Source organism: Cheilinus undulatus, linkage group 22 (assembly GCF_018320785.1).
Source record: "Cheilinus undulatus linkage group 22, ASM1832078v1, whole genome shotgun sequence".
Taxonomy (NCBI): Eukaryota; Metazoa; Chordata; class Actinopteri; order Labriformes; family Labridae; genus Cheilinus; species Cheilinus undulatus.
In genome coordinates, this window is record NC_054886.1 from 26,008,102 (window position 1) to 26,029,458 (window position 21,357).

Sequence of the window (21,357 nt, forward strand, 5' to 3'; positions counted from 1 at the left end):
CAGCAGTGCCACGGACTGATCGCCTCCATGCCATGTCAGTTTGATGCAGTGGTTTATGCAAAATGAGCATACATTTGCAGATGGTCAGCATTTCTGTATGATAAATTCTTTTTTGGGGCTGACTTTTAGAGATATTCTAATCTTTTTAGAGAGTGGATTTTTGTGAGCTGTAAACTGTAATCATGAACATTCAAACCAAAACAATACCTTGAAAAAATTCATTTTGTTTCTACAGTTAATAGGAATTTCACTGTTTGAATTATATCACAGCAAAAAAATAGAACTTTTCTTCATTTTGAAAACTGAAATCAAACACTTCTCTCTGCACCCCTTATTCATAAAGATTCCTTCCAAAGAGTTTGATTTGAAATATACAGATGTATATTTAAATATACACCATAAAACACCTCTATATATACACAAACTCTTGTATAAATAGTCAGTGTTATGTCTGTTTAGAAATACTTTAATTTTATCCCCTAAAAATCTGAGAAAGATTGAAAAGGTGGGCTTTAAAGTGTGATTTTGTCACTGGAGTTGCTATCGCGAGAGTGACGTCAGCGACGTTTGATGACGATGGCGGGAAAGCCTGTCATGGCGGGAAAAAGCAGCGTGGTCAACACGAGAGAGGTGGCGCTGTTGCGCAGTGCAGCACTGCAAATTGCATGAAAATGCGCAACAAATCATGAAATCAAACCTTTGAACATATAGAAACGAATATAGAGATTCAGTGTAAAATAAAGTATGGTTTATTCTCCACTTTCCGAAAAGTGTGCGTCCGTTAAAACGCCACGAGGTTGTTTTTGTGGCCTTTCTGGTTTAAATAATGTTTATTATTAAAGCTGATGTTTGAAGACTCGAGGGGGGGAGGGAGAGTGAAAAGGAGCACAGGAGGAAGGGAAGGAGGGAGGGGTGAGGACTTAATTATAACAGATTGTTGTGTGCGTGGTTGTGAGTGTGGAGAAAAGCCAGATTGCATTATATTTTTAATAATTCAGCGCGTTTTAACCGACGGATCTTTTATGAAAGCTGCTCCCTGGTTGTTTTAATTGCGTAAGTCCTCAGATGTAAAGGCCTCCTTGGTGATATAATAACAGAAGCAGCATCTAGTAGTGCTGTGTACCTCAGAAGGCGTGGAGAGAAAGTGCGTTATTGTTGGTTGACACTCATCATCATCATCATCCTCGTCCTCATCCGGCCTGCTGAGAAGCGAAGCCGGGAGCTGGAGTTTGGACTCAAGACTCGCCATGGCGGTAAATCTAGACAAGGAAGCATACTACCGCCGGATCAAGAGATTATACGGCAACTGGAAGGTAAAGGAGGGCAAACAGATGCATAATATGGAGTCAAGGTTTATCTTAATGCTGAATTAAACGTGTTTAAAGTGAACTGGTGGAGGATGCCCACCGCTAAGTTAGCCGCGTTTTTTCAACCGAGCGAGCTGACAGTGTTGTCGGCGAGAGCGGTGATGTTTCCCCGCCTGCACCATCACCGAGACCCGGGGAGGGACGTGGCCTATATCAGAAGTATTCCCCCATGTTTTCTCCGCACAGAAACTCTTACCCAAACTGGCCTCACTGAAAAGATGTCCCCTTAGTATTTTGTATCAAAGTAGCTAGCTAACTCATGTTAGCTCACCATCAGCCCATTCACCACGTTAGCTAGCTAGCCTGTTCCGTAGTAAGTTTGCCACCGAGCTAGCTAACTTACTAGCAAAGAAGGTAAAAGTGAAGTGAAGCACTGTGTCCCTACTTAGTGTTTTAACAATTCTTAAGTGACAGGAACAACTTTATGGATCAACAAGCGTCAGTAACATCACTCTTTTAGATCGTTAAACGGCAGTACTAGATTGTAACGGACACTGTATGCTAATGTTAGCTTGCTAATTAGCATGAGTATCGCCAGCATCACTGTAACATGTGCAGGATGGGACTCCGGGCTCTCAAACCTTTATTTCAAGTCTTGTTTGTTTAAAATTGCTCAACGCAAAACTGTTGCAACTTTAATGTTTGAAACTTGTTTCTAGGAGTTGTACATTTAATGGGGCTGGTTTCGTTCTCCTTAAAAATTACTGCGAAAATCCTCTGAAAACAAACTTAATACAGTATAAGACGGAAACTCTGTGTGCCAACTTCTCGCAAATGCTCAGTTTGCATCCATATTAATGCTTAAATACTTCACATCGGCTTTGTTCATGCCAGGTGATGCAGCATCAGGTGCAGGCTCGCGAGGGTTGTCCCGATACCCGGTTTTGAAACGTAGATATTAGTAAAAAATAAAATTATACTTGGCAGCCAGCCGCCCTAGATTGAGCATTTCGTGGTTTTTAATCACCAAAAGAAGCTCCTTTAGCTGTGCAAATACAGATCTATAATGTTGACACCATATTCGTGCAGTTTTAACAGCGCTTTGTCTTTTGCCCTTGGCAGCTTTTGGTTTAAAAAAATCATCAGAAAAGCTGAAGTTTCTTCCAAATATTATTTTTTATAGGGATGCATGATATATTTAGATGATACAGATATTGATAAGGATATTTACACATAAGATTAAAGATGCTGCTGCTCTATTGTCTCTGCCTAAAACTTCATAAAAGTATTTTTCCACAAACCCTTCATTTACACCTTCTGTGGCTGTTAATTGGTAGAAATGTTTATTTATCTGCTGATACCATAATAAAGGTTTAAGCTATTATCTGCAGATGCCAATATTAGCGTTCATCCTTAAATATTTTTGTAGCTGAATCATTTTTTGATGCGATTTAGTAGGGCTCTGCCATCGATCAAAATATAGATAAAACAACAGCATGTCCTTCTGCAATATTCAAATGGCAGAAGGTGCAATATTTCTTTGACCAGAAATGTGTTTCAAAACTTCAGTTAATACAGATTTTAAGGCAGAGATGTTTTGCTCTACACATCATGCAAACATTCAAGTGTAGTTTTTTTCTCTTCTTTTTTTTTGAGCATGTTTGTCATATCAAAAATGAGAAACACGAAATCATAATTTCCTTCAACATAACAATTCATATGGAAATTTGCGATGAGTCACAATAATCGCAGTTTATATATATATAGTTTTCAAAAATACTCATCCCGAGTTTAATCTGCCAAATATCTTGTTTGTTATCATATAGAGTAATTTATTGCTTATTTATTGAAAGAAATACAGAAGATGACAGACCTAAAAAATAATTGCATATTAAACCGCAATCACAATATTGAGGAAAAAATCTCAACTACATTGATTTCCCATTGTTCAGCCCTACCATTTAGAATTATAACACATGTATCACATCAAAACACATGGTGTCAGAAAGATTTAGGAGTAGGCGTGTCTAATACTGGATTTTTGCAGATATGCTGATATTTACTAAAATTCAAACATTTGTTTATAACTGCCAATATTTCCAGCTGATATAGGCTGATTTAAAGCAAACATAAAGGTTATAAATATTGGCAGAAATACTCAAATCTGCTGAAACAGATAATTCACTTTAAAAGCTAAAGCCTGCTAAAAATTTGTCAGAATAGCTGAAGTTTCTATTGATTGCTGTTTTTAATAGAAAAGAACAATATTGGATTTTTTGATAGTAACCATGAACTGATATTTACATATTTGTCAAGCTGATGCTGGTATTTATATATGTAGTTCAGGCCTAAAACTTCAGTCTTTAAGGCACAATTTAAAGTTTGAGGAATGATGAAAAAACAGCTGACGTTTTTCTGTTGTTCCTGCCTAAAACTGTATGAACTTATTTTTACCGATGGCCAAAATTTACAGCTTAATATAGACAAATAGTCACAGCCGATAAATCAGGTGTAAAATTCAGCAGAAATTTTCCTATCTGCTGATAGGACTGCTTGACTGTAGCAAAAATCAATAATCATTTTTTTTTTAAATATTAAAATCAATATTACTAAAAATGATTATTCATAGATTTGAATAAATCTGAATCACATGCATTCATTGAACTTAAAAAGGTCTTAACACTAATATCAAGATCACTTTATAAAAGATAAAATTTGTTGTACGGCTGGGAAATTAATCAAAAATTAGATTAAATCGCTATATGGCCTGCCACAATTTTCAAATCGCAAAAGGTGCAATATTTCTTTGACCTGAAATTTGTGTCAAAATCGCAGTTTTTAACTTTTTTTTTTTGCAGCAGAGATGTTATGCATGACATATCATGCAGTCATTCAAGTGCTATTTTTTTTTTTTGAATAGTCTAAACAAAAATCCTACCTTCATTTTTGTACTTTTTTCTTATTAAATATGAGAATGATAAAACCCCTTCAATGCAACAATTCATATCCAATTTGTAATACGAGTCAAAATAATCAGAATTAGATATTTTTAAAGAATTGTTCTGCCCTTTTATTGTAATAAAAGAGAGTTGAGGAATAATCGCATATCAAATCGTAATATTGGAGAAAAAAATTTGCAATTAGATCATTTTCCAAAATCACTCAGCTCTAATTTGTAGTTTAATAGTTAGATGAAAATAAATCAGTGTAGGTAGTGGCAATTTTATGGCCAAATATAACAAACAATATGAAGCATTTATCCCGCATGATAAAGAACCTCTGCAAGTATGACTTGGCATGGCTCGGTAATTGTTTAATGATCCCTGGAGGGCAAATTGTAATTGAAATTGACACTTGATTAAATGTCCTGCCTCTACCGACATCATGCTAGTAATAGAGAGCATCCCTAACTTTATATAGTTTGTGAATTTTTTTGATGCCATTGAGTATAATAACAAATGTTAAAACGCATATCAAAAATATTGGGAGTATGACAAATTTTATTACCTTAAAAGAAATGGCAACCTCTCTTTGTATTCATACACCTAACATTAGAACTCTGTTGGACAGAAGGATCTAGGAAACAAAGTTAAACTTCATCTAAACCGAGCGTTTCTTTTTTTGTAAAGTTAAATGATTTGTTTTTTTTATCCATGTCTTATTTCCAGAAAGGAGAGGATGAGTTTGGCAAAGTTGATGCCATCGTGGTGTCTGTCGGAGTGGACGAAGAAATTGTCTATGCTAAATCCACGGCAATACAGGTAACTGTTTTTACCCAGCAGCCGCAACAGGATCCAATAAAGCCCCAGCTTACAGCATAACTCTTTGTTTTTGTTCTACCATCAGACATGGCTCTTTGGCTACGAGCTGACGGACACCATCATGGTCTTCTGTGACACCAAAATCATATTCCTCGCCAGCAAGAAGAAGGTGGATTTCCTCAAACAGGTGGCCATAACGAAAGGCAACGAGAACGCAAACGGTGTCCCGCCCATCACTCTGCTCACCAGAGAAAAGGTAAAAGCGCATAGATGCACACATTTAACAGTGTTTCCCTCTGAGAGCAGGATGTTTTGGTAAATTCTTGAAGGATTGCTACATGATCTTGAAAAACAAGCTTTGTCATCCCAAGAAACTCAGATTACCATGCTAAAAACTTGGGTAAAATAGCATGCATGAATGTGTACATTCATTTTTTTCCAGGCACACATTTGGGTCAAAACCAACGAGTTGAGACTTTCTGGTTTAAAAGACTCCACCCTAGAGACAGAGAGAGATTAAAACAAATTATATGTTTACCTGGAATCAGTGCAGGATTTTCTGTTTGTAGTGTTGAACAGAAATTGTGTTTCAGATTCTTAACTTTTGTTGCTGTTTTCTCTCAGAATGAAAGCAACAAAGCCAATTTCGACAAGATGATAGAGGCGATCAAAGGCAGCAGAGAAGGAAAGACGGTGGGCATCTTCAGCAAGGACAAATTCCCTGGAGAGTACATGAAGAGCTGGAACGACACGATCTCCGCCGAAGGCCTTGAGAAGGTGAGGTGCACCCAGAAATGTGTGCAAAGAGATGAGTGTTATTTTACCCAATGGTAACTACTTCTCCTGTTTTTGCCCTTCCTCTTGCTCACAGGTTGACATCAGCGCCGTGGTCGCTTACACGATGGCGGTGAAAGAGGACGGGGAGTTGACCCTGATGAAGAAGGCGGCAGCGATCACCAGCGAGGTTTACTCCAAGTTCTTCAAAGAGCGCGTCATGGAGATCGTCGATGCTGACGAGGTGAGAAGAAACAGTGTCGTAGCATTGTTGACAATTTAGGCTGAGACTGAGACTTCACCTTCAGCATGGAGCTGCAGTCACCAAGTGAGTGCCACAATTCAACAGAAATTCATTTCTCTGACAGCAGTTCTATCTTTTCTGCCTTGTTTACAGTGATTGTAGTGAGACTGTAAGACCCAAAACATAACAAAGACACATGTAATTGTTTTTGTTCTTAAAAAGTGTGGTGTGCAACAAGAAGCCCGACACTGCACACTAGCAGATACATTCAAAAACACCTGGAGTCTCCACTCAAATGTTGCATGGTCAAGAGTAAACAGGTTAGATGTTAGCTACCTGCTGCATCCATTGGGGTAAAAATGTTGTTTGTGGTATGATTTCCAGGACACGTTGTATAAACGTGTCCCTTCCTACTGCTGTCCTCAGTTTCCTTCCTCAACAGGACTTGTGATTGTAAATATTGGACATGGTTACTGTTTACAATATCTAGTCATAGCATTTCGAGTTGTCCTTTGAGCAGAACGGAGAAGGAAATATCACTCTTAACACACCGTACACCACAGTAAAACCTGTCAGGATGGTCTCTAGAATCACATGACTGTTGGGCCTTTGCTGACCTTTGTTTTAGGGGGGAATCGGAGTCAAATCTGGCACGTTTATCTTGTAGTGTGAGTCAGGCTTTTTCAGGGAACTTCCAGTCAATAGCAACATCCAAGTTGGTGAAGCAACAGCAATGGCAAACGCTGAGTTCTGTTTGTGCTCAGTCCTAGTCAACATTTTCTTAAAATTTCCTTTTTTTTTTAATTATATGTTTTTGGGAGTTTTTAAAGTCTTATTAAAAGAGAAGGACGTTGGATAGAGTCAGAAAAAGAAACAACATAAAAAGTGTTAATTTCGACAGCTATTTTTAGTGTTATTCTCAGTCTTAGTCTTTAGATCAAATACCTTTTTAGTTGAAGTCATGTTTGTCATTTCCACCCTTTATAGTATTAGTCGACAAAAACTCAGAATCATTTTAGTCTAGTTTTAGTCCATAAAAAGCCCTTATATTTTAGTCTTTACTTATAGTTAAAACATTTATTCTCTTGTCTTAAACTGGTACCAAACCGTGGTATGGTGTTCAATGTTCCAAACCTGGGGTCCCTGCTTTCTACAGCTGAGAGGCAGAAGAGATACCAATGCATTGTATTTTGACAGATTTACCCACAGTGGAGAAATGTCATGGGATTCTGAATGACTGCTGAAAACTAAACTTAGTTTTTGTCAGTTTTAGTCATCAAAAATCTATTTTTGGCTAGTCTTTGTTTTGTCTTTTGCTTGGAAAAAAAAAGTGACTGACGGACATTTCCAGTTTTAGTTGACGAAATAAACGCAGGAGAGAATGTGAGGTTTAACGAGAAAGGAGCCACAGGTTGGACTGAAACCCACGATGGGCAAAACTTTAACTGTACACCCTTTCCATTTAAGGCCACTAAGTAACAACCCCACCTCCTTCGTCTGCACCAACGTCTGTGCATTAGTTATTTTTGTGTGGTTACACCTCACAGCTTTGTGGAAGAAAGAATGTACTTGTGATTTCATTACATAGTCACAAAGCCAACTACTGGACTTGCGTATCTCAACATGGAACCTTATTTAACCCTCTGAGACCGACATTCTCGTATACCACAAGAAGAGGCACGTGCTATTCCAAGTTAAATAATTTTTGAACCATGTTCTTACTTGTTTTTTCCCCTGAAAGCCCTCCGTTTTGCCATTCTTATGACACTATCCACGCCTTCGTAGCTCTTACAGAACGTTTTCAAGCGAGCCTGGAACTTGACTGACTTTCAGGGGTCTTTAAAGATTAAATCCATACCAGTAACTCAGATATTGAATGTCTTTTTATCCATCTATAATCCATTTTTCATCGTCCCTGCAGTTAGCGGCTAACGCTGTCGCCTTAGTGTCTGTATCCCAGAATGCATTGTGACGGGCTGACAACCAATGGCAGGCTGTTCTAGAATCATGCTTTGCTGACATCTCATGTGCAGAGACTTAGAAACAGGAGAAGAGAGCCTGAATGAGTCATAATGGAGAGAAAAAGACACAGAGAGGCCGTGATGTGAATCTCAAGAGTCATGCAGACCGAAACTGCTTTGAATAATGACTCAAATTCTGAAAAGCCTAAGGACTTTTTGTAAAGATGGGAATATTTTGAAGACTTCTTGTCATAGAATCTCTTTTTTTGGCCCCTAAGAGATGGGAGAATAAGTCTGTGCAGCAAAAAATCCTACACATTATTATTTACTGTGTTAGAATTAAAGTGGCATTATTGCAACACACATGTTCTTAAAGCCCAGGTTATCATGAAGAAAAGGTTGTTTAGAGCTTGACTGTGGACCACAGGGTTGATGTTTTACAAGCTTTTTAAGACAAAACGTTCAGAGACAAAATTGTTGAAAATCAACTCGGGGCTCAGAGTGTTAATGCTTTTTAGCAAAGGGTTGAATGTATGAATATAGCTTGTGGAAAACTTCCTTTAAATTGGAGAATTTGAAAAGTGCAGGAACATGGGTGCAGTCCTGTTCAGAGCTGTAAAAGACACATTTAGTTTTCATTTTTTCACCCTTCGTTTAATGCTTCCTCCTCTCATTCCCTTCTCTCCCACAGAAAGTACGTCACAGTAAGCTGGCAGAGTCGGTGGAGAAGGCGATTGAGGAGAAGAAGTACCTTGGCGGAGCAGATCCCTCCACCGTGGAGATGTGTTACCCTCCCATCATCCAGAGCGGCGGAAACTACAGCCTGAAGTTCAGCGTCGTCAGGTAAATCTCAGCAGATTCACTCCGACATGTCTGTCAGTGAATAACAATCGTTGCTTTGTTTTATTTTGAAAACATCCATTTACATTATAAAGCAATTAGGGATTATATTACTACCCCACAGTGATATTTCTCTCTAACTTCTCTCGTCTTCCGCCTCAGTGATAAGAACCACATGCACTTTGGTGCGATCACGTGCGCCATGGGGATCCGCTACAAGTCGTACTGCTCCAACCTGGTGAGAACCCTCATGGTGGACCCGCCTCAGGAGATGCAGGACAACTACACCTTCCTGCTGCAGGTGGAGGAGGAGCTGCTGAAGGAGCTGAAACACGGTGGGTTCAGGAGACTCTTGGGTCAGATAAAACACCAACTAAAAGAAACATGAAAATTAGTCTTTAATGGAAATATGAAACTGTCTCAGACGAACGCTGAGCTGTTGCTGAATTTGTTGTTTTCTTTCTTCTCCACAGGTGTAAAAATCTGTGATGCCTACAACGCCGTCCAGGAGTATGTGAAGAAAGAGAAGCAGGACCTTTTACCAAAGCTGACAAAAAATCTTGGGTGAGTATACACGGGTATTTTTCTGTTTTAGTAAGCTAGCACGTGTAGAAACTTGCTTATATCTTCATTTGTTCTCTCCAGCTTTGCAATGGGAATTGAGTTCAGAGAAGGTTCGTTGGTTTTGAACGCTAAAAACCAGTACAAACTGAAAAAAGGTGAGACTTTGTCACTGATAGCATGGTTTTATTGCCATATTGCCTTAGGAACTGCTTGTTTTTAACGTTGGAATTACAAAGACCAGCTTGATAAACTCTCCTGAACTCTTCCAGGTATGGTGCTGAGTATCAGTTTGGGCTTTGCTGACCTCGTCAACAAAGACGGCAAGAAGGATGAGCAGAAGAAGTATGCTTTGTTTATCGGGGACACAATACAGATCAATGAGGTAAGACAGAAGTTACAGGTTTGAACGTTGAAGCACAGGCTTATGCAGCATATTTATCACAACCTGACATGTTTGTGTAACAGGAGGAGGCCGCCACAATACTCACACCAGTCAAGAAAAAGATAAAAAATGTGGGGATCTTCCTGAAGGTGAGTTTCTGTAATAGATCTATGCAGTGTTATTACTCTAACCCTGCAAAGCAGGCGGATTTGCCGGACTCCATCTCTGTCATCAGGCAAATCCACCTTGAAAAGCTCCACAAAGTTTGTGCCGAACCGGACACTGTTCAGACCAATCAGTCATTCAAGGAGAAAGAGGCGGTAACAGTGGGCGGGGTCTAGTGGTATTCAAAGCCACTTGCACCAACTGCCTCCAGTGCGTTGATTAGCTCGGATAAAGCTCAATCGTAGCGTCAATTTTACCAGAACTTGATCACATTTCTCTAAAATAAAGAATTTAGACAAACCCTTGAAGCTTTTCATGATGGGAAATATGTTTTTCGCTCCTCTGCAGACCTGCTTCAGCATGAGTTTGTGAGAGCTTCAGGGGAAAGGGTTAGTTGTTGTACAGGTAGAGGCGACCTTACGCTTTAAGACTTTTCCTCAGATTTTAAAGTCACAGACAAACTTCCAAAGTCGAGGTAAAATCATAGGAGTCTTGCTACAATCACAGCTCGCTCCTGCTGTCTCAGTTGTTAAGTGGTCATAAGATCAATTTTAGCAGTTTTAAGGCGGTCTTTCTTCAGTCGTTATCATAATATCAAAAGTGTTTGATATAATGATAAGTCTTTAGTCTGGTCGTATGCAAATTGCGTTTCTCAGTGACACGACCGTCATCCACAACCAATGGGAGCCAGTGTTTTGTGTGAGCTGTCAGATCTCTGCACCTGTGTTTGTGTGCCTTGTCAATTCATTCCAGGCTGACCCGGTAAACCTCCACTGGGATTTTCAAAGTAAAAGCTCGAGCAGTTTGTTTCTGTGGTGAGACTTCTCACGTTTTCATATGGCACTTTTATTCTGAAGTGTTAGCGTGATAGTTCCTTGGTTGTTGCAGTAACATAGAAAGTTGCTTTGGTGTATAACTTTCCTTTCGTTTCTACTTGATGTAAACTATTTAAAAACATCAGATTATAAGATATATCAACTCAGATGCAATCTCATCTCCTTCTACACTTTGTTCCTTGCTCAAAAATTATGGATTTCCACCAGATACATGATGGGAAATAATCTCAAAAGGAATCGTATTCTAGTCTTGTAGTTAGTGACCTACAATGTTTTCAAAATCTCAGTCTGAGACTAAAACTCAGCGACTTGCTGACAAATTGTCTTTAGGGTCTCAGATGTCAGTCTTTGTGGAGTCTTCAGTTTTAGCAATATGGAGACTGGAGTTTTAGCCTGCCAACAGAGACGAGAATAAATGCATATGTATCTGTGTTACTGTTTGGGCACGCCAATGGATCTTGATGAATGTAATCATGTCCTTTATTTAAAAAATATGTGGAGGGGAACAGTGCCCTCTAGTGAGCACTAATACTATCAGTAAATGGACACAACACATTTATCTCAGTCATGCTGCCTAAATGTGATTTCTGTGTTTGCTCTTTGTCACATAAGGGACTTTTTTTTTTTTTTACACAAAGACAAAATTGACCTGACAGGACAATGCTTAGGACAGATATGGGCTGAAATGGAAATGCCCCTGTGCTTGAATCGGCCTTCTGTGACCCTAGAATACTGCTATTGCAATTCACTGACCTCAACCACTTTTTTCTCTTTTTTTTTTTTCGTCATGACTGACTTGTTTTATTTCAATGCAAGTCTGTGCTTCTTTTTTATCCACACTTGAATTTTTTTTGCAACAAAAATAAAACTCAATAAAAATTAAATTAAAAAAAGTTTTAGCAAAGTCCTCTGATGTAAGGCCGACATTGGACAATGGCTGTTAGTGGAGTGATTAGCTCAGAATAAGCCACAACAACAGTTTTGTCTGTTGACCACATTTCTTCAGTAAAACAAGGGCAAGGATCAACACTAAAAGTTTTTCTGACGAACAGATCTTTCCACTCTTCTCCAGGTTTACTTCAGTAGGAGTTTGTGATCGGATCTGCCAGTGTATCCAGTGGCTGCTGCTGTGATAGCGATTAACTTGTATGTAGCTGTAGAAAAGCAGTGTTTAATCAGAACTGGACCACATTTCTTTGTTAAATAGTAAAGGGTCACACTGAAAGCCTGTCTCAGCAGAGAAGATGTTTTTGCAGGTCTCCAGACCGTCCCTGGCATCAGTTCTACTGTTTTATTCATATTCTGTGGTGACAAAAATAAGTTGGTATACTCTGCATGTCCCAGTATAATCATCACTACACCACTGTATGCATGTATCTGCAAGGAGCATGTGGCCTAATGATTCCTAATCAATCCAACTTGGCATCTTAGGACTCTTAGAATTATCTGGATGTTTCTGTATCTACAAATGACTTTATCTGGTTATCTTAGAACGATGATGAGGAGGACGAGGAGGAGGAAGGAGACGATGCCGAGGAGCTGCTGGGGAAGGGAGCTCGCAGCGCCGCCCTGCTGGCAGACAGAACCAGAGTGAGTTCAGACATATGTGTGTGAACGCGTGGTTAGATCTGTGTTATTCTGTTACCTCAGCTGAGTGTTAAATACTAAGAGTGTGAATGTCTTTGTACTCTATCAGCTACTGGGGAAGGTAAGTATTCATTGTTTCTACTAAACCCTCATCAGCCAGACTAGTTCAGTTGTAACAATCCACTTTACTCTGAGAAAACGTCAATTTTTTTATTATTTGAGTGGGTTGTTTTTTGTGTGTTTTTGATTTTCTGACCATCAAAGCACGCCTGTAATCTGCATGTACTTTGTTTCAGCCCATTTTTTTCTGTTAAAGAACAAATCCTACTGTGGTGTGTTTGTGTGATCACTCAGTTGTTTTTGTTGTTCAGAACGAGATGACTGCGGAGGAGAAGAGGCGGGCCCACCAGAAGGAGCTGGCCAATCACCTGAATGAAGAGGCGAAGCGTCGTCTGACGGAGCAGAAAGGAGAGCAGCAGATCCAGAAGTGAGTGTGACAGCTGAGGGTGACATCCCTACCCACTTCCACAGGAATAATCCCGTCCCAATCCCAAACCAGGGTAAAACTGTTGTAGGAAGTGTCTTATGCAGTGCATAAAAAAACTGTGTTGAATATTTAAATATAACAATGTCTTGTTATGGTGGTTCCTGCCCTCTCTTGCTTACTTTTTTCCCCGTCCTATCCCAATCACGTGATGGAAGGACCCCCATCCTGCATTAATCCCATGATCTGTGGGAACCCCAGAAAACTGTTAGCCTCTACTTTTTATTTATCCTATAAGTTGGCTGCTTCTTTAACGCAGGTGTGATGAATATACTAGTATTATATACTGAGTTGAATTACATTACAGCCGATACACATTGCATGTAAGAACTGAAAATTCACCTCCATTCATTGTGCATCAGTTTGCCACTCAAAGCTGCTAACACAGAGCAGCATAGACCAGGCTGGCAGTGCAACTTTTTAACTGCTTTTCTTCCTCATTTGTATAAAAACCAACTTTGTAAACTCAGTCTCCTAGTTTTGCATAAGAACAAATAAATATAGAGTGCAAAATAAATGATTATAGCTATCAAAAGAGTTATCAGAGAGAAATAACTGGAAGGTTGTTAATAAACTGGCATTCATAAAATGTGACTGTCCTTTGTAAACATCCTGTTTCTGATACATAAGGTATCGAGTATTGAGCTGGTATCGTTTCAACTATTGTTTTTGTATTGAGTGTTGTGATGCTAAACTCGGTATTGAAGGTAAAATTATGTTTTTGTGAAAACACTAGAGCAGTGATAATCAACTGGAGGCCCTGGGGCCACATCCGGCCCCCCACAGCTTCCCATGTGGCCCCCAGATTATTATTAAATTCAGAAAATTGGAGAGGGCGAAAATATGGGATGCTATAGTTTGACTTATTTTCTTGAAATCTAAAGAAAACCTTCAGCCTTGCAGCTTATCAGAAGAGAAGCACACTAGTACTTCTGTAATTTGGCATAGTAGACACGTACTTTTTCTTATCTTGATTAAAATTGTGTTTTTTTGCCGTCATTTTCCTCATAATTAAAAATTCCCCTCAATCCATTGTGCTTCGCAAGTGTATAGTATACTTCTCAAAGATGCTAAGACACATGGCAACATACACCAGACTGGCAGTGCAACTTTTTAACCGCTTTTCTCCCTCATTTGGTCATTATCCTGCATTTAAAGATAACTGTCCTATACTGTCGTGTAAAGATAAATGCTTGTTTGATTGAAAGGTTCCTCAGTTAAGGACAAGTAAGCAGTAGATCCTGGCAGTGCAGCGGTGGACATTCTGGTTTCAACTTCACAACTATCACCTCCAATAAGAGATCAACTATCAGACTGGTAGCTAGCAGGATTACAGACTTCACAGGCAGAAACAGATGGTATCAGATAGAGCTGCACAGGAAACTACAGTGATGAGCTGCTGTACACCATGAAAAACATAGCACAGGAAGACGGTTTGAACTTCCTGCCCCTCTGGAGGATCCAAAAAACAGACTGTTTCTTTATACCAGTGTGACTGGCCTTTACTGTAATTGGTATTTCTGTGTCATATCAACGTAACGATCACCCAATTGTCTCCACGTTCAGCCCAAAGTTGGCAGTATCTGTGCTGAGCATCAACACGTGTGATTAAGTTTCAGCTCTTTAATTGAGATCCGTCTCTTTCCCCTCAGGGCCAGAAAATCTAACGTGTCCTACAAGAACGTCTCTCAGATGCCTCGAGAAAAAGAGATCAGAGAAATGAAGATCTTCATCGACAAGAAGTACGAGACCGTTGTCATGCCCGTGTTTGGTATCGCCACGCCGTTCCACATCGCCACCATCAAGGTACGCTGTCCTAATGTTGAACAGCCAAACCAGCAACAGTTTCTGAAGCATTGACCTTTTTAAACCATACTAACTCTATACTTTTTTCTGTGTAGAACATCAGTATGTCTGTAGAAGGAGACTACACCTACCTGAGGATCAACTTCTACGTCCCCGGCAGCTCTCTGGGACGACAGGAGGGAAATATCTTCCCCAACCCCGATGCCACATTTGTTAAAGAAATGTAAGTTTGGCTTTTTTTTTTTTTTTTGCAAAATGACCTAAAAAACAACCTAATATTTACTAAATATTTAATGAAATGTACAAAAATGGCAAGCTTACAGTAGCAAGAAGAAGATTAAATGTATGGTTTGTTGTTTTTTATTTATATATATCCTCGATTTTGGCTTTTAACTTCAAACTATTGGTGCACTTTTGACTCTTTTTGTCCTCCTTGGTTAGTTTTCTGATTGCCACAGCTCTCGAATGAATTTACACAGGCTTTTTAAATAGTTTTATACTACTTTTAATCTTATTTCTACACAGAACAAGACCAAATCTACCCCTATTGAAAAATGAAGTCTTTAAGAACTAGCAAGCTTCAGTAATAAGAAAATTGTGGAACTAATCCAAATATTTAGTTGCAAAAATGATCACAGACAGCATATTTCCTTAGGAAAAATCTTTTAAACTAACATAAAACCCATAAAATCTCCTTTCACTCTTAAAACCTCACTTTTCCTCCCAGTACGTACCGAGCGTCCAACCTGAAAGCTCCTGGCGACACGTCGGTGCCCTCCACCAACCTGCAGAACGCCTTCCGCATCATCAAGGAGGTGCAGAAACGCTACAAGACGCGAGAGGCCGAGGAGAAGGAGAAGGAGGGCATCGTCAAGCAGGACTCGCTGGTCATCAATCTCAACCGCAGCAACCCCAAACTCAAAGACCTCTACATCAGACCCAACATCGCTCAGAAGAGGATGCAGGGCTCGCTGGAAGCTCACACGAATGGTGAGTCGGCTAGGAACAATGACTAAGGAGACGTAGACGAGGATCATGAGTTTTAAAATCTTAAAATTGTTTCCTCTCCCTGTTCAGGTTTCCGTTTTACATCAGTCCGTGGAGATAAAGTGGACATCCTGTACAATAACATCAAACACGCCATCTTCCAGCCATGCGACGGGGAGATGATCATCGTTCTGCACTTCCATCTCAAGGTACGCTCATACCTCCGATTGCATTTGAAGAGGGATGATGCAACTCTTCCTCCTCCTGATGTGCAGAACTGAAGGCAAATCACCCTGATAACCAGCGCTTACTGGCTCAGTTAGCAAGTCTAAAGCACTGCAGTTGGTCCACGTTCTGGATTATATATGTTTGTTTCTTTCCTCCAGAACGCCATCATGTTCGGAAAGAGGCGCCACACAGACGTCCAGTTCTACACAGAAGTCGGTGAGATCACCACAGACCTTGGCAAACACCAACACATGCACGACCGCGACGACCTTTACGCCGAGCAGATGGAGCGCGAGATGAGGCACAAGCTCAAGTCAGCCTTCAAGAACTTCATCGAGAAGGTGGAGACACTGACGAAGGAGGAGCTGGAGTTTGAGGTGCCCTTCAGAGACCTTGGGTGAGTTAATCATGCTGGAATTAAAGTGAAAACTGACTGAAACAAGACGTGTGGAAAGCTCTAGATTATTTTGGCTGTGCTTGTTTCTTCACAGGTTCCAGGGCGCCCCCTACAGGAGTACCTGTCTGCTACAGCCCACGTCCAGTTCACTTGTAAATGTCACTGAATGGGTAAGTTGGAAAACTGTGACTGCACACAGCTGCAGTGTCTCAAGTGATTGTAGTATAAAGACACCTGTGTCTGGAAGATCCAGTCGCTGGTTAATCAGTATTCCTGGCTACCATTACACCATGAAAACAAAAGAACACTCCTAGCAACTCAGAGAAAATGTTACTGAAAAGTCTAATTCACTGGTTCTTAACTGGTGGGTTGGGACCCAAAAGTGAGTTGTGGAGCTGTTTCCAGTTGGTCGCGAATTTGTACTGGGAAAAAAAAAATTGCCCCAAAGTCTACGAAGTGTAACTTTCTGTAGTTCAGGTTTTTGATAGCAGAATTAAGACAAAAGTTCTTGACAGAAATTTACTGAATTATTGAGGAATTGTGAATTAACCTGAAATCTGTGAGGAATTTTCCTTGTACATTTTTTCGGAAATTTAAAGGAATTTCTCCCAGTCTTGGAGAGTTTTCTGTAGGCATTTTCCCAAGAAAATTTTGGTGATATACTCTTGAACTTCTCCTGTAAATCTCAAGAAATTTCCCAAGGACTCAGATTTATTTGAGAATATTTAACAGTATTTTTTAGGACTTTTCACAGAACCTTTCAACAGTCTTTTGCAGGACATTTTTAAGAATATTTCAGGAATTGTTACTGAAAACACCAGGAATTTTGGGGATTTTTCATCTGAAATGTGTCTCAAAAAGTTTAGGGAATCTTCTACAATACTTTTCTGGAAACTTTAAGGTATTTTCTTTAGTCTTTATCATGTTCTGTACTGTCTAAGGTCAAAACAGCGCTATGTTTCAAGAAATTTGGGTTGCGATTGCTCATTAAGGAGTTGGTAATGGGTCCTGCAGGAAGACCACTTGATAACCACTGGTCTAAGTCATAGGAGGGATACAAAAAAAAAAAAACACAAGGCACTGAACATCCCCAGAGTTCAGTAAAACATCAAACACTGCACACTGGTGGCAGCATCATCCTGTGGGGATGCTTCTTAGCGATCGGCTCTGAAAGGCTTGTAAAGAGGGTAAAATGAATGCGGCAAAATATATGAAAATCCTGGAGGACAATCTTATTCAGCCTGCAGGGGAACTACGGCTTGGGAGAAGATTTATTTTCCAGCAAGATGATGACCTGAAGCATCATCAGAATTAAATTTATTAAGCAGCACAGTTCTCATCATGCTTAGTGTTTTTGTTTGTTCTATAAAGCTGTGTTTGTGTTTGGCTATAGCCACCGTTTGTGGTGACCCTGGACGAGGTCGAGCTGGTCCACTTTGAGCGTGTGCAGTTCCACCTGAAGAACTTTGACGTGGTCATCGTCTACAAGGACTACAACAAGAAGGTCACCATGATCAACGCCGTGCCCGTCAACTCACTGGATCCCATCAAGGAGTGGCTCAAGTACGAGAAGGACACGTTAATCATCTTATAATCAAGAAGACATCTGACTGGTCTGACACCCTTTAACTTAAATATTTTTCTCTTTTCTCAGCTCGTGTGACATCAAGTACACAGAGGGAGTCCAGTCACTGAACTGGACAAAGATCATGAAGACCATCGTCGACGATCCTGAGGGTTTCTTTGAGCAGGGAGGCTGGTCGTTCTTAGACCCAGAGAGCGAGGTACGTTCGCCACAGTATGACTAAAAGCTGATGGCTTCCTCCCATGAGCCTTTGAGACTGAATCTCTTATGCCGTGTCTCGTTTTCTCTTAGGGAAGCGGTGCAGAGGAAGACTCGGAGTCAGAGATGGAGGACGAGACATTCAACCCGTCTGCAGATGAAGAGGAGGAGGAGGAGGAAGACAGTGACGAGGACTACAGCTCAGAAACTGAGGACTCTGGTAAGATTTATGGGTTAAACACAGAAATGGTTTAAAAAATGGATTTTCACATTGGTGTGATTCTAAGAACTGGCAGATAAATGCAGGTTTATAACTGCCTGTTGTTTTCTGTGTTTTATAGAATACAGCGCATCGATGGGCAGTGATGAGGAGAGCGGGAAAGACTGGGACGAGCTGGAGGAAGAGGCCAGGAAAGGTTTGTATCTGCTGCAGAGTCATTTACCTGCAGACAAGAAGTGCTCAAAACATCCTGAAGGCTTCATGTTCATCATGGCAACCTCTAGGGCTGTGCATAGATGTGTTTAGGTCACCGATCAGCTCGTTTTCTTGACTAAATGGATTTAAAAGTGTCGAGGGTATACATATCTGTAATTTCCAGTTCAACGTTGGACTGTATCATGGTAGCAGCTGCTCCGCATCGGTGTGGCCTATTGCTCTCATAAGACCGTTTTCAACTTTCTTGGCAAAAAGATCCTTTAACTTGGTGATATTTTCCTTCTTGTGAACTCTCTATCAACTTCATGTGTCCGTGTAGAAGTTGTTTGCAATTACGTGATCCTGACCTTCACCATGGGAGTCAGGAAGTGGAGGACAGCCATAGGAATGAACAGGAAGGGAGAAAAGTTAGTACTTTAGAGCTCTAAATGGACCTGTATGGTGCAATCAGGACCAGAAAATTTCTACATACATTGAATACGATCCCTACACCTTACAAAAAAAGTGATGTTTTTTTTTTTAACCACAAACTGATTTACCTTGAGTGGAGGCAATCAAGATTGTGTATTACTCCTCCTTAGAAGCTAGCTGAGCTCCTTTAACATATAAAAAATTCCTTATTTTGTCACAAACATGCCTTTAATTTAAACCGCGATGGACTATCACCTGACTAAACCTTGTGGAGTAAACTACCAAGTAATGATGAGCTGTTCACAAACAAGCCTGTGTCAGAAACAGCTCTTTATGTTAGCCACAGGAGCTAGCAAGCTCCTGTTTGATTGCCAGTTTCCTTTCCTTCCTTTGTCGTTATTTTAATCCACATTTTGTGACCGTGTAACTGAGAGGTCTTTTTATCTATATTTTTATAGGGGTGCCGGCCAGGTCTGTCTCCTGGCATTCAAGATGGTCATTTAGGTTTTTAACATACCTATTTTTTTGTGTAAGTTTAGTTTGTGAAACCAAAATGCCAATCGTTAATCATGCTTGAATATGGGAATTTGAAAATGAAAAACAGTAGAGTTTTTGTCAGCATGGCCTCATTCAACTTTAACCCGACTCAACTGCAATATCAAAAGTATTAAGACCTCTAAGCTTGAGCAGAGATGCTTGCTTTTGTTTGGAAATATTCACAAAAATCACAAACGTTAGGTAATGCTGAATGTTTATTTCAGAGGAGAGCTGGAGAAGAGTGAGTCTCACGAGAAAACATGCATGCAGTCAAATAATTAACCTTGTTTTGAGTAGGTAACATACAGGAGTTTGAAACAAAATTATTCAACCTTTTAGGAACTTCAGGGGTCTTTAAGCCGCATCATTTGTTGCCTCAGTTATCTAACTTAAAATATAAAATATCAAGAAGTCACAAAGACTTAATGTCTTTACAGTAGATTTTCTTCTGCTCAGAGAAGGATTTAAGTTTGATTTGCTGTTGAAATAAAACTCAGCTGAGCTTGTTGGTAAAGTGTACTCTGTCGCCCTCTAGCTGACAGAGAGAGTCACTACGAGGACGAGGATACGTCCAACAAGAAGAGGAAGGTCCGGTCAGAGCCTCCGCCCAGCAAGAAGAAGAGACGGCACTAAACGTCAGACACACACACACACATACTGCCAAACCTAGTTTACCCATGATCCTTTGTTCGACCCCGACCAGCTCTTCTGACACAGTCATGATGTGTACATAGACGTTAGAAAGAAGCCCCTAATTTCAGTGTTGGTCAGTGATGTTGAAATGAGAAAGAAGCAGGCACAACACGTCATTTATTAGCTTTTTCTCCTCCTCATTCCTTCCTCATTCTCTCTTTCGTTTCCTCCTCCATCCATCAGGGTTTCATGTTTGTGTGTCTGTGTGTGTGCACCTGTGTCTAAATGGGTTTTTATTGTCGATTTTCTGTTTCTTAACTAACGAAATAATAAAATTAAAGACTTAAGAATATTCTGCCAAGTGTTTTTATATCAAAACAGAAGCTTCTGGTTCATCCCCGCCCTCTTTGTCCTCTGTGTTTCACGCTCCCCACCTTTATTTTCTTTCTGTGTTTGTTAAATTGTGGTAAAAAGATTCAGCATTGTCTTTTTCAGGGAGGGGCAGAGAAATTTCAGATTTTTTTTTTATTAGGGGTTTGTAAAGGCACACACACGTACACACAGTCTCCCTCGCACTTGTCTCCTCTCTGTTTCCCTTTTTTGTTTATTTTGAGTAGATTCTGTTTGTTGTTGTACTGTTAATTCTGAAAAATCCTGTTTTTGTAATAAAATTAAAAGGAACTCTAGTTTACCGTGGTGTTTTTTTTTTTTTTTAATATAAAAACTTCAAAATGTCTGAAGCTTTGTCACTAGGGCCGCCTGAATTACTGCATTAATTCCAGTGAATTATGGCCTTATTTTAATATTTTATTTTAATCAGCATTAATCACAGGCTTATCGAAGAGGGTCAGTGAAAAGACTAAAAGATCCAGCTGTTTACTTCAAATTCTAACATTAAAGGCAGAATTCTTTTTCTAAGAATTCAAAAGAAAATGTAAATTTTTTCAGTCAGAATTCTGACAACCTCAAAATTGTGAGAATAAAGTGAAATCAAACTTCAAATTAACTGGAAACTTCAAAATAAAAGTCAGAACTCTTTCTTTAATCTCAAAAATTTGACTTTTTTCAATAATTTTGAAGTGTCTTGACAACAGTCAGAATTCTGACCATTTTTCTCAATCTCAGTTTAAGTCTTTTCACAATTCTGAATACAAAGTCAGAATTACTGACTTTT

At 39.7% G+C, this 21,357-nt stretch overlaps 1 protein-coding gene across 1 annotated transcript; it reads left to right on the top strand.

Annotated features, from left to right (window-relative positions):
* The first annotated feature begins 918 nt into the window (after window positions 1-918).
* supt16h (SPT16 homolog, facilitates chromatin remodeling subunit) lies at window positions 919-20,869 on the top strand. Its single transcript, XM_041779575.1, has 24 exons — window positions 919-1,313; window positions 4,976-5,068; window positions 5,154-5,324; window positions 5,693-5,845; window positions 5,940-6,086; window positions 8,739-8,890; window positions 9,050-9,222; window positions 9,361-9,451; window positions 9,533-9,606; window positions 9,721-9,833; window positions 9,917-9,982; window positions 12,326-12,424; window positions 12,793-12,908; window positions 14,618-14,771; window positions 14,867-14,994; window positions 15,499-15,761; window positions 15,849-15,967; window positions 16,145-16,383; window positions 16,478-16,553; window positions 17,777-17,946; window positions 18,038-18,167; window positions 18,260-18,386; window positions 18,508-18,582; window positions 20,086-20,869. The coding sequence occupies exons 1-24, from the start codon at window positions 1,248-1,250 to the stop codon at window positions 20,181-20,183; spliced, it is 3,093 nt and encodes a 1,030-aa protein (XP_041635509.1). The 5' UTR covers window positions 919-1,247; the 3' UTR covers window positions 20,184-20,869.
* Window positions 20,870-21,357: the final 488 nt, after the last annotated feature.